General features: G+C 39.2%; 2 protein-coding genes across 5 annotated transcripts in view; one reads left to right on the top strand and one right to left on the bottom strand.

The window, feature by feature from the left end:
- The window catches only part of LOC141431237 (methyl-CpG-binding domain protein 4-like), an 86,657-nt gene that overhangs the window by 359 nt on the left and 74,603 nt on the right, over positions 1 to 11,695 (top strand). The gene's annotated exons all lie outside the window — the stretch shown is intronic.
- Positions 1 to 11,695, bottom strand: part of LOC141431232 (calcium release-activated calcium channel protein 1-like) — a 60,926-nt gene that overhangs the window by 1,927 nt on the left and 47,304 nt on the right. For 3 of the 4 annotated variants that reach the window (XM_074092316.1, XM_074092315.1, XM_074092317.1), the window contains 5 exons: positions 8,551 to 8,801; positions 6,610 to 6,808; positions 2,266 to 2,419; positions 1,105 to 1,371; positions 159 to 260 (listed from right to left, as the gene is read on the bottom strand). In XM_074092316.1, coding sequence (XP_073948417.1) covers positions 159 to 260; positions 1,105 to 1,371; positions 2,266 to 2,419; positions 6,610 to 6,808; positions 8,551 to 8,801 — 973 coding nt within the window. The remainder of the gene's footprint in view (positions 1 to 158; positions 261 to 1,104; positions 1,372 to 2,265; positions 2,420 to 6,609; positions 6,809 to 8,550; positions 8,802 to 11,695) is intronic. The other variant, XM_074092318.1, reaches the window with a different exon arrangement.

Raw genomic sequence — 11,695 nt, 5'->3', positions numbered from 1 at the left:
CACACACACACACACACTCACGCACGCACGCACGCACGCACGCACGCACACAACACAACATATATTTTACATTTATAATATTACTTAGTAGGATTATTAGCTAGAAAACTGCGAGAATGAGCTATATAGCTTAGTGTATCTGAATAGGAACAACATACCTGGTATAACTATCACGGTAGCTGCCGTTGCAGCAGCGAAGGAGTAGTCCCAGAACTTGACCCAGCACAATATCGCTATCTCCACGAGGAATAAAAATAGACCTGGAACAATGTCAAAGAATTAAAGTTAAAAACTTAAATCTGATTACAGAATGGCAAATTACACTAGCACGCGAAGAAGAATCATTTAAAAAATTTCATCATGGCGTTTACGCTGTAGCAAGGAACATATCTGACATAAAGTAAGCACCTAATTGCTTATAGGTAGTAGATGACAAAGCAACACAGCGTATTTAATAGGTTTGAAATATAATACGTTTGGTTTAGAACTATAGGTACCTAAACGTGGGCATAATTAGTGTAAATCATGACCCATTTCGAAGGGTAGGTACCTATATTAACGATTTGAACGGTGTGCTACTAATGCTAAAGGAACACGAAAACAAAATTGAAAACATGTCGTCATACCATTATAGAAATATTATCTCGGTGGAAATGTTTTTGTAGTCGTTAGGTGCAAAAATACATGACGCTTCCGCTATTTATTCTCGACGTATTTAAAGTGGACTCTCATTTGTTTTTGTTTGATTATTTTTATGTTCTTTTTAAGTCAAATCCTAGCGGTACCCTGGTCGTTTGTTTTTTTTAGACATATAAAAGTAAAATCGGCCTCCTGATCGTAATAGAGAGAAAGTTTTATCAAATGGTTACAATAATAAAATAAAGTTATTTAAAACACACTCATATCAGGAAGGCTATATACGAAATTCGAAGTTCGTAACGTACCGTCTCTTTTCATTCTCGTATTACAAGTAATATAAGCATCACCTGGACAGCAAGATACGAAGTTCGAATTTTGCACTGCTCCAGAACTAGGCCTAAAAGTCTGAGTATACCTACCTACCTAATCATTTAACTACCAGAACTGACCAGAACCAAAACTTACCTAACACTGTACTGAATGCCCAAGCCAGCTCTATGAACCCTCGCATCCTTTCGTGCGGCGACTCCCTCAGCGCGCGATCAGGGCTTCCCGGCGTCTCCATCTTGCTAACAGCGTCAATATGCGGTAGCAAGTATGTGGATATCATGAGGGCGAATATATGTACGGCCACTAGAACGGTCGTGCAGACTGCGAACATGACGAACAGCCATTCTGGGACGTTCGTTGGCTCGTTGATTTGTAGTTCTACCATCGCTACCATTGCGAAACCTGGGGATTGAAGATGGGTTAATGTTAAAGTGTGAATGTACCTTTTCACGCTTAAATCGCTGAAGCGATTTAAATGAAAATGATGATAGTTTGACCCTGGAATGGATATAGGATAGATAGTTTTAATCCCGAAAAAATGTATAATTCCCGCAAACTGGCGATAAACGAAGAATTCATTACGCAAAAACAGCTCAACAAATTTGGATGAAATTTGCCATATTAACTACAGATACTTTACAAACTAATACTTATCCGATGAGCACGGCCAAGTGTAGGAGCTACTTAAAAGAGAAGAACATAATAATAGACGGTATGATCGTATCGCCTAATTTTCAGATTTTTTTAAATACTTTACATACCTACTAGGTACTTATAACCTACAAGCGATAAGTTGAGCTCATCTTTACTAGGTTATTCCCAATTGCTCCATAATGGAATTTGCTACTTAAATTATTTTTAGCTTTTAGGTCGTACCGACATTTTCCTGATCCAAATAGGCAGATACGCTTGCATTGCATACTAATTGATGACGGACATGCCTACTCTTCCCTGATTATATACTCATATAATCAAATTTCCACAGCGAAACCCACGAGAAGGAAAAATTACATTTTTTTATGCCCAGGGGACTTTTAAAAGAGTACAAAGGATAGAATTGAGTAATTTCCGTACCTGACTGGACTGGTAAAGTACCAACCTAGTTCTGAGATGCACTACCTAGTATATGTATAGGTAATAAATTACTGACTTGGCAAATTCACAGACATCTTATCTTACTAGTATACCTACGTGAAAGTTTATGAGGATCTGCATGAAATTTTACAGTAGAACATTCTGGGCTGGGCCTTACCGGTATAGACACGGCATCAGTTTAATATAACAATCAATATTTACCTGACAACAGTTCCGAGGTGGTGGCCGTCGCTTTGAGTTTGGCCCGAGACATGTGTAGCCTCCGCCACGAGAGGCCGCCGGGCCAGCCGTTCACCGGCTCCTCTCCGTTCCAGCCGGGGGAGTTCGGCATGGCCAGGGCCACTTCGCTTACACTCTGGAAGTAATAAGGTTGTTTAACTCTCGATGCTTCGTAGAGGTCGTTGAAAGGCCATTTTAAGGGAGTTGGTGGTGTCACATAGAACTTGCTGCGGACCTAGCAAGCTCACAACGCCCTAAACAAATAGAGAAAATGTTATTTTTTTTTTAGACAAAATCTACAATTATTATAATCTAATTTAGAGCATCTCCTGTGCCGTTAAATGAATTACCGGACGTACTGTCATTCAAACTGAAAGTTCAATTAAGCTCGTATACGAGTACCTAATCAGGAAACGATGTTATAAATTAGATAACGGCACGTACGATTCAGTAGGTATAATTAGGAAATGTCCCATTAGTTTCCATTTTCTCGAGGTCAATGGATTTGGAATTATATTCACCGCCAGCGCAACTCGCAACATTTTTGTATTCCTTTTTTTTAAACCACCGACGCAAAAAAAGGGTGTTATAAAATTGACCGCTATGCGTGTCTGTGTATCTGTTTGTCTGTCTGTGGCACCGTAGCTGTTAAACGGGTGGACCGATTTGAATGCAGTTTTTTTTTATTTGAAATCAGGTTTTCTAGCGATGGTTCTTAGACATGTTTCATCAAAATCGGTTTAGCCGTTTTTGAGATATTGAACGTTGTTCTTGGTCTTTATTTGTGTCCCACTGCTGGACAAAGGCCTCCACCACATCACCATAATTATCACCCTGTCCAGAGCTACATCCGGCACGGATAATACCGACATGGAAATACAGACTCGATATTTTGTGTACACGCTCATAGTGTCAAACTGAAAAGAGATTCTATGGCCGTGTTCACAAAATATCAGGTCGGTATTTCCGTGTCGGTATTGTACGGCCGGTAAAAAGTGTCACCCAGTTTCGCGTCCAGAGGCCGTATTGTCTAACGTGCTGCCGGGGTGACACTATATTCCGGCACGGATAATACCGACCCGATATTTCGTGTAGGTACACGCCCATAAAAACTGGTGTCAATCTGACAAGAGTTTCTATGGGCGTGTCACAAAATATCGTGTCGGTATTGTACGTGTACGTCCGGTAAATAGTGTCACCCGTGCTGACGTTCGCGATCGTATACACCATTTCTTTCTACCCTCGTTCTTATACCGTGTGAGAGTGTGACAGAAAGAAGTGGTGAAAGCGATTGTGATTCCAAGTGTTTAACGTGCATTATTTGCGTGAAATTACGTGCAAATTGTAACGTATAGTCGACCAAGAAATTGGTTTTCCATGCTATATTTTGTAGAGCTTAAAACATCAAACCCTATTTTCACTCACAACTCAATATTATGACAATCAATCAATTATTGTTCTATTTCTTAAGTAGAAACTGTAATAAAATTTATAAAGTACTTTCTTGGTCGACTATACCCTACACAGTGCTAACGAATTAATATAAAAAAATAGTCCGAGCGTTGCGATATTCTCGTGCTTTTAGCAAATAGAGTTAGTGTTGAATAGCCAAATGCAATCACGTAAAGTAAATACTTCCTTAAAATATTCATGCCAAATTACAGCTTTGTAGTACTAACGGTCTCTGAGCATAGCCGAGGACAGACAGACAGACAGATGGACAGACATAGCGAAACTGTAAGGGTTCCTAGTTGACTACGGAACCCTAAAAATATCACGTTTTGATAATGACAGTCAGCAATCTCCTTGTTTTGGCTGACATGCCTTCAGCATTTGACGACAAGGTTTACGTTTAAATACAACTTCCAGACATAGTATAGTAAGCTTACGTTTGATTTGATCCTGACTGACTGACTTATCAACCCCCAGCCTAAGCGGTAGAACCTAAAGACTCAAATTTCGTACAGAGGTGCCGTTTATGATGTCGGTAGACAAGAAATGAGTACGAATTTTGCAAACAGCCCACAGTTCTCAAGATAAATAATAGCCTATCATAATCTACAAGAGTAGCTTTATATCTGTAAAAGTATTTTTAATCAGTTCTGTAGTTCCAGAGTAAACACAACAAACACAACACAAACACAAATTTTAAGTTGTTACTTCTTTATTATATCTATCAATATATTTAGGAGCTGTTTCACCATCTATTGATTAGTGTTAACTGACGGTTAAATGTGATGCCGTCTCTATTTGTTTTATTCGAATAGACGGAGACGGCATCACATTTAACCGTCAGTTAACACTAATCAATGGATGGTGAAACAGCCCCTTAATGTCAATGAGCTTTACAGAATAGGATACCTACGAAGGCCGAATTGTAGAGCATTACGATGTCAATTTTACATTTCAAAGAGATATTAAAGTATTTGTATACTTAACAAAAACAAAACGGGTATTTATTGTCAACACGAAAACAAATCATTATTTCTCACTTTGCACAAGTCCATATTATTATAATTCAGGAGTTCTTGCATCACAATGTAGGAACCTAATTCAAAAGTAAATTTCTCGCTTAAACAGCCAAACAAACGGCCATGCAGAACACTTGGTAAAAATATAAAAGAATCGCATATTGCCTTGTTTCACGGCACATTTAATACTTAAATAATGTTTTTTCTTGTGAAATTTTCTTATACGTCTGCAGTAAAAATTCGCCGTCGAAGTTCCGATACGTACCACAATTTAATTTTAACCTCAACATTAAATATTAGGTACGCCCAGTTCTGATCGAAGTTATTTCTGGGCCGGGAATAGCTTTCACCTTAGACAGCTGAAAAAATACGTCATGTGTTGGTACTGATGGGTGATTCGAAGATGTAAGCAGGACAGACCCCACATTCTCAGTAATTGATAATGGACCGTTCACCAATCATATTTAACTTAGTGAATAATTCAATTATTTTTTGTTTAAAACATTTGAAAAAAAAAAATCTCACTATAATATTTTTCACCTATGATGAGTTTCGAGTTTGACAGTTTTAGAGATGTACCATTTATCGAGTGAACTATCGATTTTTCTAAGAGTTATCATTGCTTATTTTAGGAGAAGTTGCATTATATTAAAAAAAAATCAGTTTTCCACCCACCGGGCCACTCAAAATAACCCCTTAAACGAATTACAAACTCCCGGAGAAGTTCAAAACAGTCTTTTTAGACCGTTTCGGCATTTTGCCAAAAAATAACAACAAACTTAACGAGAAACAGTAACAAAAGTCAACAATAATAATAACAGAAATGAACAATAACAAAATACAATGCTAAGAAAATGCAACGGAAACTCAACTCGTACACAAGGCAGACGCACTCGTACTGACTGACAAGCACTGGCCACAAGTAGACTGCGGCCGCTTTACAAAAAGCCGCGTTTACAAAATCATGCAAGTTTTGTTTAAAATTTTAAAATATCTTAGTGTTCATTGTTATTGAATAATGAACCGCGGCAATTGCCGATAATGTTGTGTCACGTCACTACTCTGTTCCGTTTCACACATTGCGTCATTTAAAGAAAAAAATATTTTTCTATCGTATTCGATGGATTTTATTTAATGGACACTGATATTGCTATATATTCTTAAAAAGTACAGTTTTAATGTAAAACTGATTTGATTATTTTGCTTCAAAATAGAAATTATTTTAAAAAATATTTTGCGAACATAGTATGCGTAATTCGGAAAATTTTTAAGTGTCACAGAACTCATCGTAGGTGAAAAATACAATAGGCCGACCGTTTTTCCTAGGTCATCGTTCATCCACCATTACCTCTCATATTTCGTTTTCTAGAATTTTTTTACCGTACAACGGCAAAAACTACTAGACACTGGCAAAATTGTCCTCCGATGGACAGAGCCATATTTTTTTAAAGAAACAACAACAATAGGCCGACCGAATTTACTTTTAAATTCTCTGCTACACGCGTGACGCGTCAAAAATCAATCCCCAAAATATCACATCCCTAAGTATTTTACCCAAATTTTCATTTGTCATTTCTCAAAACCCTGCTTCCTTTACCTATCCTATATAGCAGGGCTCTTGGGCTACAACGAAATTCGAAAATCGAAGTTCGTGTCGTACCATCTGTTTTTGCCAGGCCGTACGTTTATGCCAGAAAGTTGTATCGATACTTGAAAATATCGGATCGGATCGTGTATATAGTATCCCTTAGTAGTCTGTGCGCGAAACCCTAGTTTCTAGCGCTTCACCGGCCGCCTGCGGCACGCTCGCATAGTTCGATTGAATGGAATGTCCGAATGATTGATTGATACTGACCTTCATAGACTGATTGCACTGGCAAGGCGCTAGGTATCCCGGGTTGAGGAGCACCGTGGTGGCCGGGGACCGATTGGGAACCATTCCATTGGGCGTCGCGCTCCCGTTCGGACTGGCCCCGCCCTTCGGGCACACGTAGTCCAAACTGTGCGGTGGCGTTATCGATATCGTTGGGCTATCCGTTACAGTCACCTTGAATCTGAAGTGAAAATCGACGTTTAGGAACGCTAAGACAAAGAGCTTGAATAAGGAGGAACAGGTGATGGAACCTGTCAAGTTTATGCCGAGGAACATATGACTTAGAGTTATTATAATTATAGTGGTCACTACACACCACATCCATAGCGCAGATTTGGTTACGTGAACTTTACAGATATCAAGAACAAGCTTGGGCATGTCTAGGTATATAAGGCTCCGTTTCCACCAGAGATGTGCGAGGATGTGTTGCGAGTGCGAGGAATGTAACGTGTTTTTCATGAACCAATAGAACAGCTGCTTCCATCCACCACAGATGTGCTGTGCGAGGATAGGTAAATGAAACGTTATTGGTTCAGGAAATACACATTACTCGCACATCCCTGGTTTAAACGTAGCCTTAGACTAATTGTAAGTTCATTATGTGTATCATTCTAGCCACAGAGATGTGGCTGTGGTCTGAGATTTGAACGAAGTGTATTACAATAAGGCCTTAGGTTAGTTGATAATAGCGGTCACTAAGGGTCTTAATAAATTATATTTTTTCTTATATTAATGAATAAATAATAATAATAATATGGATGATATTCCACATCGACAAGAATTTACTGGTATATCCACCGTACCCTCGTTAAGCCGGGTGGCCACAGAGATGTGGCTGTGGTCTGAGATTTGAATTAAGTGTATTACAATAAGGCCTCAGCAGGGCTACTACGAAACTCGAAACTCGAAGTTCGTGTCGTATCGTCCCTCTCGCTCTCGTATTAAATAGTATAAGTGTCAGAGGGACAGCACGACACTACCTTCGAGTTTCGAGTTTCGTAGTAGCGCTGCAGGAACGTCTCACGTTTACGTTTGTTTCTTGTTATTTTTAACCGACGACGGTAAAGGCAAGCAAAAGGAAAGAATGATTTTAGCAGTCTATGTATATTTGTATTTTAGTTATTTTAGATATAGGTAAATATCATGCGACAATTGACACCAATTGATCTAGCCTCAAAGTAAGTAAAACTTAGGCTATCGGTAGTAGGCAAAAGATAAACATACCCTAGACTAGAACATTCATATTTTTCATACGTAATATCTGCTCCGATGCCGGCACTAACATCTCGATTATCTATGGTCTTCAAAAATATGCTCAAGACAAGCGATTCGTTTAACACATAAAAAATAAATGGTTTATGTATGTATTAGGTCTCATCTTGCTGATTCAGGTCTTAAAACCATGAAATATGCCACTTTGAAATAGGCACATTTACTCCCCCTATCTAGTCTCAACGAAATAAACGGATCACTCATGTTATAAAGTCAAATTTTGCCTGACAGTGACGAAGACAGGATGGATTTTAGTTTTATTTTGTACACGGTGTTTTTTTTACAGGCGAATATTTTAACAGGCGGTTGAACTTAACTGTTACGCCTCTGCATTTTTTTCAGATTTTATATTTGTTGTAGAAAAGGCGCAAAAATGGCCAGACCACATCAGTTTTAAGCTCGCATTTGTTGAATCATGCATCGTGCGCTAATTACAGCACTTCATTTAAGGTAAGTATCACCACAAAGGCGTGGGTACATTTGAATCAAAGACTCCAATGGAAAATCGTTACAGGGCTGTTCAGTGAAAGTGCTGAAATACCATAATATAACCATCTGCTGAAATACTGTAGATTAATTTAAAAATCTAACCTAGTGAGTGATCCGTTTACTTCGTTATTTCTGAGTGTCAGTAGTTTTCTGTCGTCTTACTTTGAATTGTATCCGCTATCATAGCTCGGCGGTTTCCCTATGAAGGGATAAGAGTCGCTGAACCCTAGACTCTTTGGTCGGTACTCGTGCTTGTGGCGGGTTCGATGTGGTGTTCTCTCGTAGATGTGGTCAGAGGTGTGGTACCTTTGGAGCGTGCGGGGCCGGGCTTTGCCGCTAGGGGGCGTTTGTGTGTATTGGTCGGCGCGGCACGGCGCTTCTTCTAAACTTGTCACGAAGCTGGCTTCTGATATCTGGAAAAGATTGGGTTAGAATTAGCTGGGTGGACGTTTACTGTGGCAAGAAGAAATGGATAGGCCTATGCCATGACATGGCGGTGATGGCGTAATAAAAACTGTTTTCCAAAGTAGCCCCTGCATTTGAATGTAACCCCGTTTTACGGTAGGTACTAAAAACATAATGAGTTAGTTCAAAAAAAAAAACACGCTTAAATAATAAAACCAAATGGTAAACCTGCCTGACTGCTTGATCAACAGACCCTTAATACCTACCTCTTAGTCCACACCCTGACACTACCTATTCTAACAATCCTAAACACGGCTACATCACGTTGTGTCTTGTAGTTCCGTGTATAGCTTTCGACTCCATCATCGGATCAGCTTAAACAGATCTTACCATAATTATTAACATTATCATTAGAACTACGCATAATGTCCAAGTTTGTGTCAATACATCAATAAGAAGTGGGTGAATAAATCAAGTTCAAGATTCCGTTAGGTACATCCATATACTAATATTATAAATGCGAAAGTGTGTTTGTATGTTTGTGTGTTTGTCCGTCTTTCACGCCGTAACGGAGCAACGATCGAAGTGATTTTTGGCATAGAGATAGTTTATGGGCCCGAGAGTGACATAGGCTACTTTTTATCCCGGAAAATGCACAGTTCCCGAGGGAAAAGCGCGCGATAACCGAATACCACGCGGGCGGAGCCGCGGGGAAAAGCTAGTACCTACATAAATAAGTACCTATCTACAGGTATATTGGCATATACTAAAGCGTGTTAAAAAAACCGGTGAGTTACTAAATAGAGTAAATTACCGTAATTTAGTCAAATCTATGAAAACACAAAGTGCATGTGCGCATTAATGGCAAGAAATGAAAAATACTTAGTGGCGACATTATGTTGATTCTGATAGGAAATACACTCAACAACGGTGGCCCATAGGCGCGGCGCGGTCCGAAGGGGAGGGTCACAGGGGACACGACCCCCTCTAAAATCGTACACGTCAAATTGAAAATTCTTCTAAAATTTTACAAAAAAAAAACTAAATTTAAAATTTCGAAATAATTTCCAAAATTTCAGGCTGCGACCGCGCTTGGTGGCCCTAGAATCAAAGTGGGTGGATTTATTTCAAGATCATTTTGTCAAGATCAATGCGATGTAATAATGTGTTAAAAACACTAATTCTTTGGTTGTACCAGACGTACCCATCATAATGTGGGTGGATAAGTGTTTTACACGTAGGTGTCATTCTTCCAAAATCATAATTTGTACGAGTATGAGTAAGTAAATAAGTGAATATGAGTTCACGTTAAATGAATCATCACCTTGCTTAGGGATGTCGGAAATGCAATAAAGAATCGATATTTTCAAAAATATCGATATTGATATTTAAAAAATATATTGATATATCGATATATCAGTATGATTTGACAGAGAATATTCGTGCTCCCAAATGCACGTGCTAACCAAATTATGATACGGCAAATTGAGTCGACTAGAAACAAAAAATAAATAAAATATAATTTGTTAAAAAGATGTTATACAAATAAAAAACGCATTCCTTTTTAGGATTTTTTAATCTTAAAACTTATAAATCTTTATTGGTCTGAAAAAAATATCGATTTATTTACCTTTTCGATACTTGGAATTTTATATCGATACATCGATATGTTTTCAACAAGCCTAACCTTGCTTTCATAAGCTCGTATCTACCTAGCAGGTCTAGTTCTGTCAAACTTGCCTCCATTGGCGACCGGATAGTCCAGTATAACCTGACTACGAAGCTTGAGGTCCCGGGTTCGATACCCGGTCGGCGCAAATATTTGTATGAAAAAATACGAATGATTGTTCTCGAGTCTTGGGAGTATGTTGACTCGTTGCCTAGTACATGCTACTAGTACCTATAAACAACATAAGCTCTGCATACCTTGGTTTGGGACTAGGTCAATTGGAGTCAAGTGCCCCGTGATATTTATTGTTTATTCCCAAATAGATGTGTAAGTTTGTGTTGGAAGTTGGTTGAAAGTTAGAATAACAAATAGGCTACTCTCATAGGGCATTCTCAATATTGCGACCATTGTCCAGAGAGTAGATACACGTTGTATAGTTTGAATGACATAGCAAGTACAGTCAACAAAGATTACTGTCAGAAAAACGTGTGAATTTCTTTTTTTATTAAAACTACTGAAACCCAATCAGCTCAGCTCTCATTAATAACGTCGCGTGAATCAAAATTGCTTCTACGTAGCGTAAAAGCAGATGTAGCGTGTCTAACGAGGCATGACATGCTACTGTGGGAAAACGTCTATGAGCTGTCATTTGAGTGATTGTAGGCTTTAGCGGCGATTAGCGCTGACATTGACTTTGACCGGTGATTACCGCGCGGCGCGCGGATGGCGGCGTGCGCGTGGCGGTAGGTATGTCTGGCGGAATTGAAGACAGTTAGGCTGCGTTTCCACCAAAGGGCCTTATCACACTTGCGATTTGCGGGCGAGTTGAAACCGAGGCGAGCGCGTAACGAATTCGCTGCGTACTCGCGGAAAAATTAGTACGGCGTCTCAGCTCGTCGCTTGCGGCGGAATCGTTAAGGCGCGCTTATAGAAGAATTTTCGGTATTTGAGGGGGTGAAGCAGACGACGCGGCGGAGGCGAATGCGGGGCGTCCAGCGCAACGCCTCGCGCGTCTGTCACGCAGCCCGTTGACGGCCTTATTCTGTTCGTATCCGTATTCTGGTTAATGTGAGTTCCGGATTTTTCGTTAAAATTATAATTACACAATTTTCGGTTTAATTAAGAAATTCTTCGTTTAATGTAAATAGTCTTGGTAATAAAGAAATAATTTATGCCTCTTCATGCCCACAGTTTAATTTGTAATGTAGGTAATGGATAGACATTAAGACTGAA

This window comes from Choristoneura fumiferana, chromosome 9 (assembly GCF_025370935.1).
Source record: "Choristoneura fumiferana chromosome 9, NRCan_CFum_1, whole genome shotgun sequence".
Lineage (NCBI taxonomy): Eukaryota > Metazoa > Arthropoda > Insecta > Lepidoptera > Tortricidae > Choristoneura > Choristoneura fumiferana.
Note: the sequence above shows the minus strand (reverse complement) of the source record. Positions and strands in the feature narration are given on the sequence as shown.